The sequence below is a fragment of the Neodiprion virginianus genome, chromosome 2, assembly GCF_021901495.1.
Source record: "Neodiprion virginianus isolate iyNeoVirg1 chromosome 2, iyNeoVirg1.1, whole genome shotgun sequence".
In the NCBI taxonomy this organism is placed as follows: Eukaryota; Metazoa; Arthropoda; class Insecta; order Hymenoptera; family Diprionidae; genus Neodiprion; species Neodiprion virginianus.
In genome coordinates, this window is record NC_060878.1 from 12,692,110 (window position 1) to 12,715,220 (window position 23,111).

The 23,111-nt window shown below is 33.3% G+C and overlaps 2 protein-coding genes across 8 annotated transcripts; both read left to right on the forward strand.

Moving 5' to 3' along the window:
• Window positions 1-95: 95 nt before the first annotated feature.
• Window positions 96-14,811, forward strand: LOC124297593 (coiled-coil domain-containing protein 18-like). 6 transcript variants are annotated; one of them, XM_046748785.1, is made up of 31 exons: window positions 96-136; window positions 236-508; window positions 1,240-1,422; window positions 1,970-2,166; window positions 2,618-2,633; window positions 3,781-3,863; window positions 4,463-4,646; window positions 5,182-5,391; window positions 5,468-5,650; window positions 6,951-7,004; window positions 7,322-7,363; window positions 7,451-7,573; window positions 8,959-9,084; window positions 9,146-9,193; window positions 9,290-9,427; window positions 9,512-9,607; window positions 9,693-9,824; window positions 9,927-10,037; window positions 10,187-10,282; window positions 10,449-10,583; window positions 10,658-10,723; window positions 10,928-11,014; window positions 11,110-11,202; window positions 11,278-11,373; window positions 11,460-11,516; window positions 11,585-11,674; window positions 12,430-12,576; window positions 12,740-12,835; window positions 13,453-13,503; window positions 14,281-14,343; window positions 14,422-14,809. In XM_046748785.1, the coding sequence occupies exons 2-31, from the start codon at window positions 341-343 to the stop codon at window positions 14,581-14,583; spliced, it is 3,333 nt and encodes a 1,110-aa protein (XP_046604741.1). In that variant the 5' UTR covers window positions 96-136; window positions 236-340; the 3' UTR covers window positions 14,584-14,809. The 6 variants fall into 6 exon arrangements, with proteins under 6 accessions (XP_046604741.1, XP_046604740.1, XP_046604742.1 ...); XM_046748784.1 differs by lacking the exon at window positions 96-136 and having other exon boundaries at window positions 145-508; XM_046748786.1 differs by lacking the exons at window positions 96-136; window positions 13,453-13,503; window positions 14,281-14,343 and having other exon boundaries at window positions 145-508; window positions 14,422-14,811.
• Window positions 14,812-15,068: 257 nt separating this feature from the next.
• LOC124297595 (putative leucine-rich repeat-containing protein DDB_G0290503) lies at window positions 15,069-22,591 on the forward strand. Of its 2 annotated transcripts, none has more exons than XM_046748796.1 (15): window positions 15,069-15,413; window positions 15,512-15,649; window positions 15,924-15,971; window positions 16,041-16,138; window positions 16,214-16,697; window positions 17,666-17,815; window positions 18,190-18,435; window positions 18,513-18,593; window positions 18,674-18,811; window positions 18,896-19,084; window positions 19,159-19,296; window positions 19,678-19,824; window positions 19,998-20,245; window positions 21,058-21,259; window positions 21,349-22,591. In XM_046748796.1, the coding sequence occupies exons 2-15, from the start codon at window positions 15,584-15,586 to the stop codon at window positions 21,550-21,552; spliced, it is 2,439 nt and encodes an 812-aa protein (XP_046604752.1). In that variant the 5' UTR covers window positions 15,069-15,413; window positions 15,512-15,583; the 3' UTR covers window positions 21,553-22,591. The 2 variants fall into 2 exon arrangements, with proteins under 2 accessions (XP_046604752.1, XP_046604755.1); XM_046748799.1 differs by having other exon boundaries at window positions 18,262-18,435.
• Window positions 22,592-23,111: the final 520 nt, after the last annotated feature.

Below are 23,111 nucleotides of genomic sequence, written 5' to 3' on the forward strand. Positions count from 1 at the left end.
AACCCACGAGGGCGCTGGTTCGGCAGCCGTTGCGAACACATTTTCACGGACAGTTAGACAGTAGTGTGGCGCTGCTTGCTGCCGTAGCATCTTGCTGCCCGTGGAAATCTAGCCATAGGTGGATATCGTCTCCGTCGTCAGTATACTTTATTTCTCGTTAGTCGATGCCGCATATGGCCTCTGTCAACAAATATGGCGTGTTAGTGTGTTGATTTTAATGTATTGATATTTTCAGTGCATTTTAGTAATCAGTGTCGGCTTGTGAGTTTGATTAACCTTAAATTGAATGACTTGACACAGAGGTGAGTGTATAGTATAAAAATAATTGTTTGACGTCGCGATGGATTATTCCGGCGAGCCGAAATCTAAGGGCTGTCAGGCTGTCAACGAGGAAACAGGCGACGTGTGTGGTGAAACTAGTACTTTACGGATTCTTGAGGATTTTCGAAAGCTCTACGAAGACCGTATTAGGAAAATTAGTGAAGGTACTGACGAAGGCTCGGATCACGTAAGTAATAAATAGTATTTCATGCCTTATTTATTTCTACGTCGATTTATCAACATTACATTTTTCCATCTGGTCTGCGTATTTTTTATTTTTCTTAGTTCATATGTTGATATAATCATGCTCTTCGTGTGCCCCGTTATTTAAAACTTTTCACTATCCATATAATCTACTCGTGCGATAACTGAATCAGACAAATTGTCGGTCTTGTGATTGGTGTAAATGTAATTCAAAGCCACAGATAAATATGATTGTTTGTGTCAATGTTGAGCGATCAGTTCAGTTCTAATTTGAAGTTATCCTGGGCGACAAATTGAATCATTTGAGTCATCTACTATTGTAATTAATGTTAATGTATGTAATAACATCATAATATGATTGCTTGCATATTGTTCGATAATTGGGTTACTTCAAGTAACAAGATCAAAAGTTATTCGAGGCAATAAATTTAATCACATCGGTTGCTTGCTGTTGTAATTAAGACGAATGTAACTTATAACTACACATTACCAATATGATTATATACTTGCGTAAGTTTTACCATTAAGTTAAAAATTATTTTAGATAACAAGTCCTACCATTTGAGTCGTCTGCTGCTGCAATTTCTGTAAATGTAATTCGAATCAGAAATCATTCTAGACTGTATATTGAATTATCATCTTCTATTGTAATTATTGTAAATGCAATTTGATTTCAATGTTTTCTGTGATAGAAAAAAAAATTATATGTTTTAGGCAAAGTTGAAAATAATGGAAGAATGGGTCAAAGATTTAGGTGAACAAAATGCAATGCTGGTACGAACTGTCGAAGAACTTGAGCGTGAAGCTGCAAACAGAGTTATACTATTAGAAGAAAAGCTTCGACAGTCAACTGCTGCAGTTGCTAATATCAATAAGCGGAGTACGGATGATGATGGGGTGAGTTATTGATGATAACTTATTACCGAAGTATCGTAGTATCAGCGTCACCTAAGATAGACGAAAACAACATTTGCTCAACTTTGAAATTGCTTTGTACGTGTTATGACTGTGGAATTAGTTATCTCTGCCTTATTTTGATCCATATTTTGCAATTCATCACATTGCTGTAAATTTTTAAATTGCGTGGTTGTGATATTTAAAAACTTCTTAGTGTTATGTAAATATTACAAACTTCATACTTGTCAAAGTTGGAGAAATTCACATTAGTGTCTGCATATTGGAAATTCCAACATTTACACACGTACCCAATTCATAGAATCTCTATGTTTAATTACAAATTTTGATCAGCACAATTTCCCTCTTAATTTCACATCGACAACTGTTATTTTTTTATCGGTATATGGGGAATTTATGTTCCTGTTGACAATTTTATAAGATATTTTCTGTTGGTTATATAATCGTTCGATTCCATTTCACATCTTTTCTTTTATTTCAAGTCGTTTCTTTCTCACCATCACTGTTTTAAACACTTATCATCATTCAGTCTATGACCGCTCTTGCAAACCGCGTCACTCAACTTATGAAAGATGAAGAAACGCTGCAGCAAAGAGTAGAATTTCTCCAAAGCGATATCAGAGGGCTGCTCGAGCTGATAAGAAGGGCCCGAAGAGAAAATTGCTGGAGTCTGGATGGGATAACATTCTTTGAAATCCAGCCAAATGATATCCCAGCTCCTCTGGAGTAAGTTTCTTCCAAATCGTTGGCCTTTCTCAAATTATCTCTTTATCAGCACTTGGAGCAAAATGGAGAATATGATGAAAAGAAATTTGATCATATTTATAGTAGGTTCTGCTTTGCCCTGATAAAATAAAGTTTTATTTTGACAACCTGAAAAGTGGAACATTTCCGTTATTAATGTCTAAATTAGTATAGAAAAATGTCATTTGAATAACCATAATCAGGTTCTTTCTGTACGTGGCCGACACTGCTCTGGTTTCATCTATAAATATCTTTTCTTCTCTCTTACATCATGAAATAACTGTGAACAATAACATTCATATTCGTGTGACGCTAAAAATTTTCACTTTTAAACTAACTTTTATAACAACAGGATTATTTTTTTTCTTTTTCGAAAATTCTTTTCTATTCAGGCACTCTATTTTTGTTTCAACTTGGTTTTTTCTTTTTTCAGCTGCACCTGCGGGCAGGTAAATTCCCGCACAATTGCGGACAAGAAAGTTAGGCTTATTCTAGAATTGGGACGGGGTCTTGCCAGAGGGCCAGGGTCTCCGGAAAATAGAAGTTTTTGCAACTGCCCAACCGCTCATCCAACAGTCTGTTTTCCATGCGATACGGATAACTTGCCTATTACTTTTCAGTAGATTATCAATATCTCTCTCATTTTTTCCAAATATTCATGTCAGCAATTTTGTGACAATGTTTCAGGTTTGAAAGACACTTGAAATAACATTTATCAAACTATGAATTTGACAAACCTTTCGTTGTCAATTTAAGCATGGTTTTTATTTATTTATTTTTTTTTCCTTAACTTTAGGTTAAATTTCATATCAGTTCTTAATCTGAGTATAACAAAATCATTATTATATCATCAAAATTTTTATCTCGTTCCATTTTTCATGCGCTGTGTAACCAAAATTACTTACTCAAATTCTCTTTTGTGCTTTGCTACTAACACTACAAATGTTGTGGTCAGTATTAGCAATCTTTGTGCAAAACTTTGTTTTCGACGAACTTTATCATTTTGTAATGCTTTTGCTATGATAATTTTTCATTTTGCTATTACAATTTACACCGATTATTTTTATTTTCATCTCAACTACATTATAATTTATATGTAATATAAATATGTTGGAATAATTTATTAATTGAAGAACTAGACCGAGTTTGCTCAAGTCAATTGTAATTCAATTGGAAGAAAATCTTTTCACGACAATATATTGAATGTATAAACCGAAGAGTTTTCGCAACTTCTTTATTTTTTTTCAATGAAGAGATTTTTGACATGTATACGAAATTCTTGAATAAAATCGCACGTGTATACTTCTTAACGGGTACAAATTTTATAAAATGAAACGTTAGCTCGTTATTTCGTGACGCTATATTTGAATTTTTGTGTCTCAGTTATAATTAAAGAACTCGGAACCTCATTTTTCAACAATAATGTCAAAGACTGTATGTTTAGGCATGTTTATGCACTAAATTAAATTTCCCTGTAATCAGTGTAACAAACAATCTGGCTACTACAAAATTATCAGCGACTCGTGTAAAGCGATCTAAGTAAAAAATACACTGCTGAGAAAACTACATAGTAATTGACAATTGCCCTCAAATTAGGAAAAGGAAGATACAGCAGAGTACATCACTAGTCTAAAAGAGCAGGTTGATCAACTGAAGGAAAATGAAAAACAGGCCTTACTGTAAGTCATTGAAAATGAAGTATTACTGATTTACCGCTATTTAGAATTACACTTATTTTATTAACTAGACTTTTCTATCCCAAGATACTTACTATGCCAAAATAAATTTTAGAAAAATTATAGATTCGGGCAACTTCAGCTTTTTCGGTTACAGCCAGACGAAGTAAAAGTGGTTGCCGTAAGGTATTGATCACATTATACATTATAAAATCTTCAAATTTGACACAAGTCTTCCACAATCACACAATTTCGATATAAACAAATAATATTTGTAAATATCATCTTGTTTTTGTGTTTCTTGGTACAGGACACTTATTTTTCTTCACAAAAATTTTGCCAACTGTACTGAAAAAAGATGAATTATTCGAAATTAACAATGTCATTTGTACTCTATGCCCGCCACTTTAATTTTTGATGTGGTAAACGAAGCTACTCAAATCTACAATCCTGCTTATTTCTACATTGAAACACCCTCATAAAATATTATTTTTCAATGTGCACGAACGCCCAAGATCACGTAATTGTCTGCAGAATTTGGAAAAGAAATTTGTCGATACTATTTACGCTGATAAGTGATTAAATCAAATCAAATTTTACAGGTATCAGACAAACCTGGAAGAAAAATTGGCTGAACAGAACAAACAAGTAGTTTTAAAAGAAGAGACAATTAGAAAATATATCTCCAAACTTCAAACTCTGAGAGATAATCTGAAAAACCGCTCGATATTGGCTAATCAAATTGTACTACAATCAAGTTCACCGGATATTGATCTTGATTCTGACGTAAGTCTCTCAGAAAATATGATTGCTCTCTCGGTACAAAAAGAAAACAATTATATTCCATTCCAACTATAAAACATGTTAAGTTGCATGCAGGGAATGTATTTGTAACGTATGTATTAGTCTGATATAGTAATGTAATAATTGTATTCACAATTACACGCACACAAACTCTCTCAATGAGCAGGAATTTAAGAATGGCCTACGCACCTTTCAAATGCCAAAATAACTTTTATTTTACAATCTATATCGTTTGTCTCAAAAACGTGTCTGCATTTATTGCCAGGATTTCAAGAATTCTTTTATTTATCGGATCATACATAAGTATATAAAACTGCGTATGTGAAATAGACAAAAATGTGTGTTAAAACGATCCAATCCCTCTATGAAGGGATGTGAAATAGTCAAAAAGTTTTTAAGTTGTACAGCGCAAGCATTTGTCTTCTGCGCTTATCACGCGTTGGATTTTATTCAGTTTATTTATTCTTACCATCACTGTATTTGAATATATATATTGAAGATATCTCTTACTGTTCAGATTGTCAGAATGGCTGACATTGTGGAAAATGCCTTAAAGACAAGTGAGCTAGAAATAGAAAAGTTGCGGTCGGATTTAATGGAGAGTGAAACTAAATTAGAGAAATTATTGCACGAAAAGAGCATTGGAATGGAAACTCTGCAGTCTAAACTGGACGAAAAGTGCATGGAACTTGAGCAGCTTGAAAATCGAATGGCTTGTTTGAAAAAAGTTTGTTCACCATATTCTCACACATTCACATCATCAGATTATAATCTAAATATCTAAAAGCGATTCTCACCTTTAGGAATCTCTTGAAACTCGTGATGCCTTGACAGTCGAAGTAGCCGAAAAACATGACCTCGTTTTATCGCTACGCGAGGAACTTGCCATGCTCGAAGAACAATGCCGCCAATCTGACATGCAAACGCATTTCAAGGATGACATCATCAAAGAAATGAGAAGAGAGCTCAAGCAGGCCAAACTTAAAGTAATTACTCCGACCTAATTATTGGGGTGCTTCGTTTAAGAGCAGCATTTTTTTTTTGTTATTTCCTTTTACCTGAAAAACTTATCGTTTATAGCAAAAAAAAGGAAATCCTTCTGTAAGAATATCTCCCAATTTCAATTTTAATAGATTGCTCTTGAAATTCGAAGTTGTCTCATGGGAAGTTATCATTGTTTTTAATTGTTACTATTCAGCTGCATACAATTATATTAACTTGATCCCGGAAGTATTTTGTAGTGAATTAGATCTTGGGTAAAAATGTCATTTGAATGTTTACCGTAAAGTCGATAATTTAACCATCAAAAACGTTTGAATATGAACTTGTACATAAAATTGATTATTAAGACTTGTAATCTGTAATCAGTTGAAACTGCAGACTTTGTTGGGTGGATATATTTATAGAAAATTGAATCACCCGTAGAGTTGTCGTTCGAATTTTTACATAAAATTATCATTTGAGCTGAGAATTATAAATTTTGCACAGTTTGAGTTGCAAAAGCGAAAAAAAATGTTCCCTTCAAACGGAACACCCTAAAATGTCCATTTTTTAGCACAAAATTTATACCTTACTCATGTAAATAACACCCAGGCTTGGATTTCTAGCGTTCAATACCGTCTCGTACCTCCTGCATGCAAAGTTCCTGTGACGGAAGTGGTATTGACGTAACTGACCCGCCTTACTGGGAATGTTATCATAAGTTCATCCCTTCCACACCCCTGCGATTTCCCCCCTGTTGCAAGAATAAAGCGCCGTCTTTGCGCCGTCATTCGAACCCTGAGCACAGACTCGACGGTAGAGAAACTTCTGAAAAATTCATTGTTTCTGATCAGCAAACACAGAGCGACGTTGTTGTTAATAGAAATAAATATTTCCAAGATGTCGATCATCAGATAATCAAATCCAGCAGAAAACTCTCCCCACCTCGCAAAGATTTTAACTCAAGAAATAACAATCAATTAACAGGCATTCAGGTGCACTATGTCTCTGGGAAAACACCTTCAAGTTGAAAATCAAATATATAAATATACATATATATTTAATTGAATAACTAAACATTGTAAGAACCATTTAATATTCTATTAGTAAATAAAATTTTGTTCAAACGGACAATGTATTCTTGATTGTCTACAAATTACTAAATCACTAATCACAAGTAGTTACAAAACTGGTTCAGAAGTTGTGATTGTTTTTGTTTGTTCGTGCAATTTATGTTATGTTAAAAGTGCATGAAACATTACCTAGTAATTCTTCAATTGAGCAATATATTTTTTGTATTTTCAGGACACTTGTTCGTCCACTCGGAGGGTGCGAATAAAAACTGACACATCAGTGGAGGTGAGTTTACATATATGGGAAACCAAGAATTCAAAAAACACTAAGCAGTTACTCAAAAGCTCATTATTTCATCCATCACGATAATAAAAAGCGAGTCTGAAAACTGTTCTAACTTATTTTAAACAAATTTCTGAAAAGTAACAGCCATGTAATTTGAACAGTTTCAGTGATTTGATAGAGATTTCGCAGTAAGTTTCTGGATGCCTTGAAAATTTCAGTTCAGAAATTGGAATTGGTCCGAAAGTTTCTCCAGAACCAATCGACAAGACTAATGATTGACGAGAACGATATTTTTAATGACCCTTTCTTTGTTTCAGGAAGAAGATGCAATAGATGGAAATAGTCCAAGTCACCATCAGGTATTGTGAATACGCTTGATACTTTGGTAAATTGCAACGACTCTGATCCTAGTTTGATTATTAATATCATTTTAATTAATATTTTAGGATGAGATTTTAGTCTATTTATCAAATACTAAAGTGTTGATGGAAAAGGAGAAAGAAGCGCTACTGGGATTAAGAATGGAACTGCAAAAGATCCTGGAAGAAGTCAGCACCAAGGAAAGTGAGGTTTGTTCAATTTTTTGAAAACTTATCACTATTAACCTGCAGGTAATGTTGAAGGTTTGCGGTTGAAGGAATTAAAAATTTCATTCACGAATAACTTGCATTCCCCGTTTTCACTCGGTTCAGGATTTATACCGAGATAATGGTGTGGCAAAAGTTCAGGAAAAATTACTCGACATAGAAAAATTGCTTGTGAATTACAGGACAGAAATAATTGGTCATGTAAGTGTTTAGCAATAAATTGTAATTTATTGCTAATAATTGTAATTTAACAGTCAAGTATTTCTAAAATCAGGAAAAAACTAGATCTCTCGTACTGTTCGAGAAAGGTCCTTAAGAAACACGCTCTTAAAATGTTATGTACACTTTTCTTTTATTCAATTTCCTAAAGCTGAATCAATCAACGAGTATCAATTTTCTTGAATACTTATTGCAGACCAAGTTTATGGAGACATTGAAAAGCGATAGGGATGCAGTTGAGGCAAAAATTACATCTCTTCTTGATTTACTTCAGTCTGCTTCATCTGCAGTATGTATTCCCACCCCTTACAAATTACCAGGTTTCAGAACATGTGAAACAAGTTTCTGGTTGTTAGTATTTCTCTTATATTTTGTCTCGTGTGATGATTATTTTAGAGCACGAGCAACGAAGTGACATTGCAGAACATGAAAACACTACTTGCTGATTTACGGTGCAACAAATTATCGAAAGTAAATCAAGTTTTGTGATAAAACTTTTCAAGCATCTGTTAAGCTTTGTACTAAATCAATTTTGTACCCATTTCATCCAGGATACATGTTACGGCAGCGCTAGAACATTGTTAAATAGCTTCGACGCTGTGCTGAAACACTTATCGCATATCGTTGAGATCACCGCCAAATACGTTAGTTTTTACTGTTATGTCCAATTTTAGATAATTTCAGCTTCTCGCTTTTCTGTTTTCAGAGAAGTAAATAGTTTTATGTATGTGTATTTATGTAATCACTCCGAAAAGGAAAAGTTTAGTTTCTTCTAGATGCCTACGATTCGAGGCCCAGAGAATCGCATCAAACGATTTTCAGATGAACTCCTGGTTGTGTTTCTGATCAATTTTTGTCTGATATCTCTAAAACAGGTCAATGGATTTCAATGATTTGGAACTCAATTAATGAGTTTCCGTGTAGCTTAGAACTTTTCAGATTTTAAGCAAACTATTTCAGCTATTCCTAAGCAATTTGTAAAAATTAACTTTTTTCGTCTGTCAATTACTGAAAATGAATGAACCAATTTGGATGAAATTTGATCGATTGGCTTGGCTTCATTTCAGTCCAAACTTATAAAGTTTTCTACAAAATTGATTAAGCTGTTCAAGATTTCTTGCAAATAATAGATGTGATTTGTTTTACAGTCATGCATAGATGACAGTAACAGAACACAAATGCAGAATTTGAAAAAACGAACAACCAGCAGCATCGAAAGTATCTCTAAAATCTATAAGGATAAGGAAAAGGCGATAAACTTGATAAAAACAGCGGTAAGTGTATTTGTCAACCTTGATCACTGGGTATGTTTTCTAAAATAAGTTTTCACTTCAGGTAAAGAAGCGCAAGGACGATTGCATGCCTGTAAAAGGATCTTTGGTGGTAAGAGTTAACCACATTTTCCAGTTCTTAAAATGTAAAATACACTTAGGAAAAATTGCCGAGATGGTTATCTTGTAATTATTCTAACATAATCAGGTGAATAATGAAGCAATCGAACACTTTCGTATGATGGAAGAGTTCAGAATTTGTACAGTGGAAGCCCAGGCAGCTACTGAAGACTTACGCGAAGAAATGACAAATGTTATAAGTTCGTTGAATTGTCGACACGAAAAGGTTCGCTGAGTTACAAGAGTATTGTAAAATACATATAATAGCACAATCTCGCAAAATATATGAACCCCCTATTCTTTTGCATAGTTTATAGAGCTAACCAAATTAGTGAAGCAAATACAGGAGCATTTGACAAAGACGAGGGAAAATTTTACGGATACTATAAACCAATTCAAGCTCCAAGTAAGAATACATAACAATTTAATTCGAAGCTGTCAATTTTGAAAGGAGGAAAACAGGAAATGAAACATCGCATCAATCTTTATAGGAACAAGAAAAACTGAGGCACGGCGAGCGAATAGCAAATGGTGCGATCAAGTTAAAGGATTTGAAGAATGAAATAAATCAGATGACAAGTGACTTGTCTCGGTGCATCGACAATGCCAGCGACAAACTTGATGCAAGTATTTGGCTTTTTTCAGATGTATTCAGATAAAAAATAAATTTATAACATTTTGTTACAATTAAATTAACTTTTTAATATTGTTTCATTTCATCAAAGGAATGCAATTCAATTGGAGCTGTGAAAGTCCACAAATGCGATGATTTATTGAGTATAGTGAACGACGAAATTCAACAAATTATCGTGAATGTACAGATTTGTCAAACTGGGGTAAAGTATTAGAATTCCATTAGCTAATTTATTATAGAAACAATTCACCTTGCACATATTATAATTTCTTCATCCGGTAACTTTTACTTTTATTTATTTTACAAAGTATGTAATACTGTTTATTATTAACAAATTGTTGCAAATTGTAGGAGTGCAATGCAGTCGCAACATTATTGGAAGTCAGAGGGCAGATAAGTTATCTGGAAGAATGCTTCAGAGACTTTCAAAAAAAAGCGGATGAAGTTGTAAGCATAACTTTTCCCCACTAAATGTGTGCACTAAAATCGAATAGTAAACATTTTTAGTATTCAATAAGTGTTAAAATTCTTATATTTGAAAGGTACTTTTAGTGTTCTCTATGTAATTTTTTTTCTCTTTCCACTTTCCAATCATGTTTATATGTTCGTGCAGCTACTCGACAATGAGATGGCGCAAAACGTTTTTTCTGAAAGGAGTAAGAAACTCAACAGACTTGAACACGAACTTGACAATACACATACGAAAATGCAGGATATGCTAGAAAACTTTTCTTCTGTTATGGAACAAGTGAGTTATCACTTATTTCAGTCTTTCAAGAGGAATTAGTCGCCTGAAATAAATTGTTTTGAACTACCTTTCAGATCTCAAATGGAAACTCCAACGCCTTATCAAATCAAAGTGATTACCATGAAGATTTTCTTTGCAAGGTGAATGATTTTTTCATGCTTGTTATTCCTTTATTTTCGTTTTTTCAATCTCAATTTTTGTCATTTCATGTACCCAACGGCATATCTAATCATCTATATTTCAGCTGAGTAAACATATTGCAGTCCCATTTCCTTTTTTTTCAATCTATACCAATGAATTTTAATTCATGAGTTTACGATTATTCGTATCGTTTCTATTTCTAGACCAAGCAGGAGGACCTTTTCAAAATAAAGGATGACCTTAGGAAAGTCCAAAAGGAATATGACGACTTCAGAGTAAAAACGTCATTGGTAAGGAATTGATAATTCTCTATTATAAAACTATGTTTTATATAATACTCAATATTGAGAAACGTTTATAATTAGTGTTTGAATAATCATTAAAGGAAATATGCGAAGCACAAAAACACGTGAAGCTGAATGAGTGGAAATACCGCGTTGCTGATTTGCAAGACCAAATAAGAGAACTTCAGAACGAGGTAAGAACGGTAACAAGAAACAAAAGCTTCACTAGTTCATTCGTTGTATGATTTTTTGTCATCTGTATATTTTAGGCAAGGAGACACAAAGAGAGGGAGGATGTATTGCGACGGGATCTTGACTGCAGTGAAATAGAGCTTAAAAAGTCGAAAGATCGCTTAGGTTGTTGTGTGAGTGTAATTCATTCGATAATGGATAATCGTTAACTTTGTCTTATTCCTTTCTGAACCTATCTTTCACATTTCCATCCCTACAGAGTCACTACAAACCAGATGGAATGCATACTACTTGCGGCCAAGACTTCAAATTCGAGGTGATTATTTTAATTTCAATATTTTCTGTTTATTAATGATATTAACAACTTCCTTATTATTATTTCAGACCATACCGCAGTCTTTCAAAGTTTTACAGGACACTATGCAATCAGCTAGGTGTGGCTTGGAAGAACTTTCAAACGAACTAAAAAAATTGGTGCGTTGTTAACACATTCATGCAATGTGTACTGGAGTCGTAACTGTCTATTAAACTAATATTTTACTTTCCTTGTAAAAAACATTTTCTCCGATTCATAATTTTTCTCAGAAATATTTGGTGTTTTCGAGCAGTTCTGAAAAAAATTCGAGATAGTTTCTGGTAAGAATTATTTTTCTTTTGAAATTTCATGTTTCATTGAAAATTCAGTAAACCTTGAGTTGTTACGATTCTAACTATCTCTACAAAGTCGAGTTTTGAGGTCAAAAGCGGAACAATTTTTAGAAAAAACTCGAATCTTATCGTAACTTCATTTTATATCACAAATCTGTGTCAAATCGAGTTTTGGTACTTATGCGTATTTTCTGTCGGTACTGTGTTATAGAAAATTGGGATTAATTGCTGAAAAAATTTAGAAAATTTTTAGGAATCGATTGAAATTAATTTTTCGGAAATGCAAATGGATACGTCTGTGAACAAATATCTTCAACGAAACTAGAATTACTAAATTTCTTCAGAAATTTTCAAAAAATATCACAGGTTTTTTCCATGAATCTGCTCAATTCAATTTTCTGCGTCAACAATGAGAAATTTCTATAAACTTTGTAGAAAGTACCATAATTTATCGGAGATTCTTTGGAAAAACTGAGAAACATGTATAAAAAATTCACATTCTGAGTAAATTTGTAAAAATCTCTCAGAGTTTCCTAAAACGATGTTCTCAATGGTTATTTTTCATTACTCATGAATTCCAGGTGTGCGAAGGATCTTCACATTCGTCATTGTCGTCCGGTTCTTTCTCAGCAGCGATGGATATACTAAGAAAATATGGTCACACAACAGAGCAATGTTTCGCAGATGTTGAAAAGCTTAGGAATACTCTATGCTCTAAAGAAAAGCTGGTAAATACCATTATTGTATTCTTGCAATTATTTTCTTACCATTTCCTTATTCATAAAATTTCACTGTCATAAAAAAAATTGTCTCATAATTTCACGTCGTATTGACGAAATCAAACTACAGTCTGTCATTTTTTCAAAATACTAATTATGTTCCCACTTTCAGCTTGAAAATAAGGAAGAAATTATACGTATACAGAAAGATTCGATTAAGATGACTCAAGCAGAATTGAAGGACTTACATCAGAAGATGCAGGAAAAGGTGGGATTATCATAAACTTTATTATATCTGACTATTCGGTAGCTAAATTTGGCATTATATTGTCACTGCTTTAACATTTAAAGTATCGAAATCTTTTCCTAATCTGTTAATGCAGTGAAAACCAACTTATTCTTCTTTCATTTCTTCGCCCATTCGTCACCAGAAATGAACATTTCCGGATTATAATCATCTTGAGCTTATTCTGCTTCGATTGCAATACTTTGGTCAATCTTGGAAACAAAGCAATTTCCACACTCCATGCAGAGAATTTAACTTTTTTTTTCAACTTTTGCTAAGAACTACAAACTTGCGCAACGCTTTTGTACACATTTGTAAAACGTGTTTCGATAAACATTTTACTTCGTAACATTCATTGATAATAAAAGCGTATGCAGAGATATCGGTAAACTATTTTAGCACACAGACAGAATATATGACAGGTGTTTACTTCAAGACAGTATAATACTTGGTGTTGAGTAAAAGGAATGATCATTGAAGTACGATTAGCAATATTAGGTATTTGTAAATGTCGTTAAATTTTACATAAAAAATTTGTATTCCCTATAAAAATGCACAAAATTTTTTTTTAACATTGTGTTTGTTTTCACGTATCCAAGGATCTACATAAAGAAAAAATGATAGAAAATTTGCAGCTAGTACAATCAGAGGTACGTCTTTCACTATTTACACCATGAAGATTCAGGCAGTGCTAGTTATGGGTTTCAATATATGGTGGAAACTAATGGTCATAGGTGCAAAAATCGATTATTTTTTTTCTACCATTAAAAATTCTGGACATTTTAGAAAAGCTGTGACTGATTTTTACTGTTTGACCAGCAAACACCATGTTTTAAATCATTATTTAACGTGTAGTACATATGTTCACGTAAGTTCATATTTCAGTTGGTTACCACCAGGGTGAAGGTACACCGCTAATCCAAGTTGACTTCATAAGCTACCGTACTCTCCGGACAAACTACAATTTCTGTTTGAGTGCAGGAAATTTCTTGTTCTTCATTTTGGGATTAGTTATACTTGAAATAACGACGTATTAATCAAATATACTTCAAAAGACGATATTTTTGATGTCCACACTCAAGTGGAAATGACATGTCCTGAAGTCAAATCGCACTAACAATGTAACTTCAACCTCACAATAACAAAATGGTTTTACTAAATATTGAACTTATGTTGGTAAGCTAAGTATTGCTTATGAATTAATCGTAGAAAACGTGGTTTTTAATGTTCAAACAGTGAAATTCAACTATACAATTGTCAACATCTGTAAAATTTACAGTACTCATGAGAAAAGTGCACATTTGTACCCTATAGTAATGAGTTTCTGCTACATACTGGTCCCCATTGAATCCTCTGCACCCTGTATCAACTTTTGAACAAAAAACGTGCAGAAAAATGCATTTAAATCAAATCTTTACTCGATTCAGGTTCAGCTGCAAGCTCAGGCCATTACTGAACTTGAAAAAGAGAAAGCCCGGTTGGAAAAAGAGGTTCGCACCATATTACGATTTACAATTGTCATTCATATCCTTGTTGAGTTATAGTTACGTATGAAGCTTTATTTTTAGAATGAACTACAAGTCCAAACTATCGGTAATCTCCAAGAAGCTGTGGTAGAAGCTAAGAGACGCTTAGATCAAATGGGAAACAGAGCGGCCAGCGAAGTGAGTGGACTAAGGAACTCCGCTTCATCGACTATGTACAACCATGGGAATGTGCATGATGTTTGATGCCAGAGATTTGTATAATTAACAATGAATTACATTAAGTCATCCCGTTTTCATCTAACAATACTAATTGTACAGAAAGAAAAATAACTTGTTATACATACAATGCATATCTTGTGTGTGTACAACATATGTGTATATAAATATATATATAGATATATATTCCCTTGTAAATACAGATTTAATTGTAATTCGATAATGCTAAACTTAGATGAGCCGATATTAAAAGACTTCAAACCTAAATTCGTTTTCATCCACTAGAAATTTATTTACAATTTTATTTCGTGAAAATGGTATGTTTCAAAATCTATTACATCATTATAATGTAATTGTGGAATTTAATTAAATTCAATATTAAGAGCATGAGTTTGGTTTCTTTAGAGTATCTGTTAAATGCCATCCAATGATGTGTTGTTATAGCAGGCTATGCAATGCAATCCTGTGTATATCCATTTCTACTGTAATAATTTCGTGAAAAACTTACGTGAACTGTTCTTACCGCTAAGAATACCTGTTCTGAAATTGTATCGTTTCAGATGTATAACGGTCAGGAATCGTACAAGTTATTTGATTCGTGCTTGCGCATGTGAAAAATTCGCACGTTGCTCGGTTGAACTGTTGTTGAAGATGATAGATTTTGCAAATCTGTTGCTTTCTCTGAAAAACACCTATTTTTATTCACGCAGTTGCGATTATTATGAATATTTTTCGTAATATTATAAACATTATGTACCTTGTGTTAATTACAGCTTAATGATAAAGACGAAGCAATTCAATTACTGACACTGTATTTAAACGAAACCCAATATCAGTACAGCCAATGCTTTGAAGAGGTAAGATTTTTGAATAAATAACACTATCGACACAAAATTTAGCTTGTATACTCAGAATAGCACTATCTTATTACTTTAATATATCGTTTATTTGCGAGGCTGCCAAGCAAGACACAATCTTAGAGTTTCAACGGGAAGCAGTCCATCAGCTGAGACAAAAGATAGAGCAAATGGACAATTCTTTAATTGTCACTAATTTACACTCTGCATATTTTGCCGTATTGAGTACAATACAGGTAGTGTATTAAAGATTTCTACAGAATTCCATTATATTTCTGTAAGTGTAAAATAAAGATTTATCACATTACTATCAGCTCTGTTTATTTCGAGTATTGTCGATTGGTACTTTTTTATTTCCGTGTCAATGAAATATGGAATCCAAGCGTTTTAATAACTCTTTAAACATGATTGCAAAATATTCCAAAGTTGATGTATAATGTTAAATGTTAAGTATACATTTGTAACCTGGGTGAATAATATACTTGTTCTAATACTCTGACAATATTCTAGGAACAGCTACAGAATCGCCGCAAAGAATACGAAACCATCTCAACTAAGGTAATTGTAGCGGATGAGTTAACTTAACAGTTAAAACAGTAATATCGCATACATAAAGTATCGTTCCAGATGAAAAATCTTGTGAAGTCGAAGAACTGTTTAGAAGAGAAATATAAAAATCTGAAAAAATTATGGCAAGAAGCAAGCGAAGAGTTGCAAGAACTGAAGTAATGTAAACTTGGAACAAAAAAAAACTCTCCATCGACTTAGAAACGAAATAATAGTTCGTTTCTTTTTTTCAGGTCGATTTTAACAAAGAGGGAAAACGAGATAAAAGGTTATCAAACGGATATTAGTAATTGTAAAGCAGACATGAAGGAGAAGAATTGTGCGATGAAAGATTTGACCAGCAAACTGGCTTCGAAGGATGCCAGAATGAAAGAAATGGAAGAGATGCACAGCAGAAAGATAAAAGACTTGGAAGATTTATTGAAAAAGTCTGAAAACATTGAGAAGCAATTACGAAACAAAATATTGGTTTCAACTGAGAAAGATAAAGACATGAGAAAGCAGCTACAGAAGTATAAAATAGACTTGGAAATATTCGAAGAGGAATTGAAGTCCGAGAGAAAATCTAACGGTGATGTCGAGCAATTGCGGAGCGAAAATGAATCTTTGAAGCAGGAATTAGGCGATCATACAAGAGAAACTGAAGCTGTAGTGAACGAGCTGCAAATACTGAAGGAAAAAGAAATTCATTTGCAACAAGAATTGAAGGAAAATGAGGTAATCTTGTCACGCCTTCTATCTCTATTTGTATTTTATTCGATACCCCGAGCTTATCGTTGTTTAATGTTGTCAATCAGCAAGTCAAATCTGTCGTAGTAAAGGATGAACTTCAACAATGTAACTGTGACTTAGCGAAACTAGCCAACGAAGCTAAAATCAAAGAGGAGGAACTTAAGATTTTAAAGGAATTCAAGAAAGAATTAGAGGTACTTGGTTGAAACCATGAAATGCGCATCGAACTTTGCTACTTTGAGTAAACGCTGATTACGTGAACTGATCCAATTATTTTCTGTGCAACAGTAGGGCTTCATTGAGAAGCAAAATTTTTTTTCTCTTTAGGCCATAAATCTTGTGTATAGCAAAAAACAAAATTCATGTCAAAGGATATATCTCTAATACAATTTCGAGAGGTTGTTCTTGAAATTAAACCTTTTCCTATTAATTACATGGGGAATATGTAATCTTTTTTCTTTAATTTTTAACAGTTTAGCTGTATTTAGTTACGCAGTCTTGATCCTAGAATTATTTTGTAGATGATTAAAATTTTGTTTTAAAGTTCATAGTTTAGCCACCAATGATGTTTAAACATGAATTTTTACATAAAATTATCTTTCGAGGCTTATCTGCAGCTGAATTACGAATCTCGCTCACTGGACACTTTTGTGGACAATCTAATTTTATATAAAATGATTCCAGGTTCACGTTAACCAATATTATTTAACAATTAAAAACATATGACAACTTCCACGTGTTATTTAGATAGAAACACTTTTAATCGTGAGAGTGACCTTTTCAAATTGGATCTAAGAAATATCCTTCCACAAGGATTTTGTTTTTGTTAAATACAAGTTTTTCAAGTGGAAGCAAAGAGAAAAAAACAATTTTGTTTCTAAACTAGACACCCTAGTATGCAGGACTTGTATTCATAATTATCACATCAACTTAGTATTTGGTCGTATTTCTAGAGAACCGAAGAATTGAAAAACTTGAACGAACGTCTGAGGAAGGATTTTGAGATTCTACAACTAGATAAAAAAAATACTGAGTTTAAGCTCAAAAGATGCGCAGAAACAATTGCTCACTTACACGATGAAGTCAATCTGAAGAACAAAGAAGTAAGTGTATATTTTTATGCAGTCATGCTTAATGTCAAATTATTGACGTACTTCTACAGTGAGAGATCATTCAGACAGTGAAGAATAAATCTGCTCAATGTTGAGTCATAGTTATTTTTTTTTACTTTAGTGAAAATTCGATTTTTATTTTAAATTAATCCTGTTTCAAACTAAAATTTAACAAAATTTGAACTTTTTTTACTTTGAAGGAAAAGAAATATTGGGGAAATATTCCATTATGAGATCCTAAACTTTGTTAGAATAATATTGCAAGCCTTTTGCTTTTTGACTTCATAAGAGTTGAATACTATGGTAATATCTAATTCGCAAATCTTGTAACTGATTGCGGCACTGATGAAAATTGCATTATCCAGATGAAAGCGCTATCTGATCAGGTCAAGGATTTTGAGGAAACTAAAACAGAGAATTCTCGTTACATGGAACAGTTGGAGAAACAATTACAACTGAGTGAAGAGCAGACCGAAGAGTGTCTTGGCGAATTGAATGTTTCCAAGGAATTATTAGCCGTACTTCGCGACAGAGTTTCTTCACTAAAACTGATACTGCAAGAAAAATCAGACGACATGGTGAAGCTACAAGCCGACCATCAAATTCTCAAGGTATGATGGTAAAGAAGCGACAAGTATGATTAGCTTATTTCTGATTGTCTTAATTGTAATCTATACACGTTTTTTAGAATGCTAACTCTATACTGAAAGCGGAACAAGGTATATTCGAAAACAAAGCAAGTGAGGACATCAACGATTTGAAAAAAAGAGTAACTTGCGAATCATTGCATAAAAAAATTAGCCCGCTGTAAATGTTGAATCAAATCTCACTGAACATTTTATATTTCAGTTGAAAGGTGTTCAGACGCAGTTATCTCTAATGGAGAATAATTATCGCAAAGTAACCCAAGATTTCAACAAGAGCCAAGAGCTTTTGGTCGAGGCAACGAAGAGAGAGGTTGATTTACAACGCACACTTACATCGATGGTAATCGAGATTACTCGTCATAAGTTTTATCTAATACTGTGGAATAGTTCAATTCTAATACCTGAGCGAACGTTCAACTTTCAGGAAAACAATTTGCTGTCAAAATTATCATTAGCAGAGCAGGAGGAAAATCGTCTGTCAGATATCGTCGACAAACTAAGCGAGGAACTGGAAGATGCCCACAACGAGCTTTTGACCAAAAGTTCTCAACTTTGTCAGGCTCAATGCCACAGCAAATGTTACGCCAATCAGCTGGAATCTGTCCAAAAAGAAGTGAGTTTCGATATTCAAAGTACACTAGCAAAATTAATATGGAAAATTTTTTTGACGATGTTCAATTTATACAGTGTCAAAAGCACAAAGACGACAGCAACGCTCTGCGAATTACAGTTAATAAACTAGAAGCGAAACTGAACGAGCTGATGTGTTGTAACGATACTGAAAATACGCATTTGAGGACGCAAATTGACAATCACACAAGCTGTGTAAGTTGATTATTCAATAACTATTTTGTGCACAATAATTTTACGTTACATATGTACATATATCACCAGAATATTGAAGATGATATGCATGAAAGATTAAGTACAGAACTAGCAAAAGTTCATACGGATTTGAGAACAAACATGTGTAAAGAATCGGCAACCCAATTTGAGGTACATACCGAATAACGAATCTCAATTCAACAATTACTTTACATTCGGTATTTACTTTTACTTTTCTTAACTTTCAACAGTCTATTTATTCTTTTGAAAATATACATAAATGACACACATAATTTGAAACCACTAATTTGACAGAAAATGTAAATAACGAATTTCCATTCTCCAATTATATTGAATCTCAGTTTTGATTCCCGGTTGCAGATCCGCTCTCTCCAAGAAAAATTATTGAAAATGGAAGAAGTTAAATGCTGCTTATCAAAACAGTTGCAACAATCTTTGGAAGAAAATTGCGATCTTTCTACTAAGAAAAGCGTACTTGAACAAAAAAATTTCAAATGTGTATCGGAGGTAATTCTTCATATATGTAAACGTAGTAAAAATTTATACAAATATTGAATCGCTTCGAAAATTGCACAGCAAAACGTTACAGAACGATTCGCTGCTTCTTATTTAACTCTTTGGGGTTGAATCTCTTCCTTTTATTCGTAACAATTTATCGAACACAAAAATATTTGTTGTAGCTCCAAGATATGCATAGATCATTGCTTGAATTACGACAAGAGTATCAGGTGAAGGCAAAATCACTTGTCAGCATGTCAGCCGAATTGAGTCAAGTTGCAGTGAGTCGGTCAGAGTTGTGCACCGAGTCGCAACATGTGGTGTCATGTATTCGCGCCTGGATGGATGAGCAGAAGAATTTGGTTGAGACATTGGCATCTAAGCTCAATGTTAAACAACAGCAAGTGATGCAGCTTGCATTTGAAAAAAAGTAATGGATTCCGTTTTATAGATTTAAATTTATAAAATTTCTATATTAAGATTTAGGAGAAATAAGTAAACATCGTAATTTACTTGAGAATCATATCTGCTTAAGGATGCAGAGGCTTTATTTTTTATATCCAAAATTGGGAAAAAAAAAAAAAATCTCTTTGAAACATCGCTAGTCATTTTATTTGCACCGATGACGGTGAATGTCCATATTATGTAAAAAATGATTACAAGCAAATGCGAGTAACACAAGCTAAGAAATCAACAACTTGAGGCAAGGTTGGCAAATTAGAACATTCGAAATGATTAAATTCTGGTATTTTTGATCCGATTGTAATATTTTGCAGCTTAATATGCCCATTGACCAAATCTCCACAAATTGACTGGGAAACATTGAATAAATTCTATGTTGTAGTTAATTACAACTGCAAATGTAATTATTGACAAACATCTGTTGTCCTGTACTCAAACAAATCTTATTTTTATCCACTCTGGCGACAACTATTTGTAAAATAGTAAGTAGCACCAAAAATAATCGATTGAGATCAAAAAGACCAGAGTTTAAATACTTCGAACGTTTTAATTATAAAACCTTCTCACGTTGATACCTCAACTTGTATTATTCAAATTTACCCAGGATTATTTCTATTACAGAATACATATGTCATGTGATTTGTGTTCACTATTATCAGTACAATTAACAGTACTAGAGCTTTCTTGAATGGTATTTTTTTCTCCTCCCATCATTTGATTCAGCTGATATACTCCATTGATACTAGAAAATGGAACAAAAACCTCTTATTTTATGTACAGAGCACTTCTCGCAACAGTCAGAGAACTGCGACGAGCTAATTGCGCACTGACACAGAGAATAAAGCGTCTCCACAAGCCTTCTGTGTGCAGCAGAGGAACGAAGAGTGTGTATAATGGATACAGATCATCCCAAACTTTCGTTTCAAATTTTCCCAACGGTCGAACCGATCCATCAAACTCCAACCATTCGCGTGTAGGAAAAGTTAGTACAAGTCGAAAATAAATAGATAATTTATTTACGGTATATTTTACTCGCATACGAAGCATGAAAGTCACAATTTTACGTTTCAGAAATCTTGTCTTGGTCCAATAAGAAATGCTCGTCGTACTTCAGTGTGCGGTAATTCTTGGTGGTTTCCAAAAATGGAACATTTGACTCAAGAGTTGAGAAGGAACAACCAGTGGTGGAGTAAAAATGCAATCAACAAGGCTGAGAGCGATCCTGGGCTGGACGAAAGTCGCGACTGTGGTTATCAGTCGTCGACGAGTAAGTGAGCAAGCTCTGAAGACTATCTGATAGAATCTGCGTCTACCATGGGCAATGGTATTTTTACTTTTGTATCATTTATATATCAATGTGATGATATTTGTGCCAGCGAGGCCAAGAAGTTAGTCAAATTTGTAGTGAACATCTCGTTTTTACCTAACAACGAATGTTTTATACTAATACATTATATCATTGCAGCTAATTTTTTCTCAGACCAAAATATACCGATGCTGAATTTAACACCAATACGTCACAATTTGTCCTCTTCTTTACCATGATAATGAGCAGACTCATTTTCCAGTCTCAGTATCAATCTATAATTTGGTAGACAAACAAGTCTCAGCAAAGGTAATTGTCGCATGTATATCGTCCAGAATAAATCAAGCACTTGCTTGCTTTCTGTCGGTGTAAATATTTCGATGCTTTTCGGTGGATGCTGAAAGAATGATTTGAAGCAGAATATTTGGCAGAATTTCACGTGCTATTATCAATTCTTTGATTTGTTTTCCGAATTGTTTGTAATGTACAGCTCATTCAGGCCACACGAATATGCAAACTGACCGTAACAGAGTGCAGCAGAACACTTTCCTTGAAAAATTCGTATATATCATCAGCAGTGTGCCAAATTGTTGTTAGAAAATAACGATGCGTGAAGTAAAAAATTCCAATCAACGAGGAAATCGATATCTCGCTATATGCGTTATCTCTGTGAATTACAATTGGCATGGTTACTTTCCTGTAGAATACTGTACAATATGTAATATTGTGTATTTATTGGCTGAAAGCTAGGCGCTGCTTTGTAAGTATTGTGTAAGTAAACCAATTTGCTATGCCAGAATTAGAATCTGAAAATCAAACACATACCTTGCAAATCTGAAAACTTCCCAGATTAATTGAAGGAAAATCTCTTTGTTAGTGCCAGTAAATATAATTGTATCCGGCAGCTTCTTTTCTGAAATTGATTAATTGGAATGTTATATGTATGAATTTATTAAAATCGCATAACTTTTACAACGATACAAAGTTATCAGTGAATACAACACGTGATTTGAGCAAAAATAAAATTTGTTGGTATAGGGAATGCATTACATTATTGATTAAAAATTTGTAAAACGTTTGTGAAGAACAAAATGGTGTTATGCATTCCGAAAAATAGAAAACGGGTAATATTTATAAATATTATCTATTTACAGTGAAATTACATTACTGTGGAAAATTCATAACAAGTTTCAAGTAATTCTAATCAGAAATGTATGTTGTAAAATACAACAATTAGTTTTACTTCTTTTAGCTGTAACTAAAAAAGAACATATAGCATGAAATTCGAATTTTGCTCAATTGTACTTTTGGATAAAAGTAATTTTTTGTAGAAATAATTTAAGGTGACAAAATATTTCGTTACGATACACCAGAATTTAGGTTTATGAATATTTAACCACAAAGCAAGCAGCTGTTTACTGATTAATGCTAAAACAGCTTGTTTGTCATCTTGAAATTGCCTCAAATAGAACATATCAGTTTCATCAATAAATTTCCAAGTGCATATCTGAGGAAACAAGGAAATATC

Coding starts and splice junctions, on each gene's coding strand:
- LOC124297593 (XM_046748785.1), top strand. CDS start 341: ATGGATTATTCCGGCGAGCCGAAATCTAAGGGCTGTCAGGCTGTCAAC. Junction 5,392..5,467: donor GAATGGCTTGTTTGAAAAAA/GTTTGTTCACCA, acceptor TCTCACCTTTAG/GAATCTCTTGAAACTCGTGA. Junction 14,344..14,421: donor AAGCCCGGTTGGAAAAAGAG/GTTCGCACCATA, acceptor CTTTATTTTTAG/AATGAACTACAAGTCCAAAC.
- LOC124297595 (XM_046748796.1), top strand. CDS start 15,584: ATGGACAATTCTTTAATTGTCACTAATTTACACTCTGCATATTTTGCC. Junction 15,972..16,040: donor ACGAAACCATCTCAACTAAG/GTAATTGTAGCG, acceptor GTATCGTTCCAG/ATGAAAAATCTTGTGAAGTC. Junction 18,436..18,512: donor CCGACCATCAAATTCTCAAG/GTATGATGGTAA, acceptor CACGTTTTTTAG/AATGCTAACTCTATACTGAA.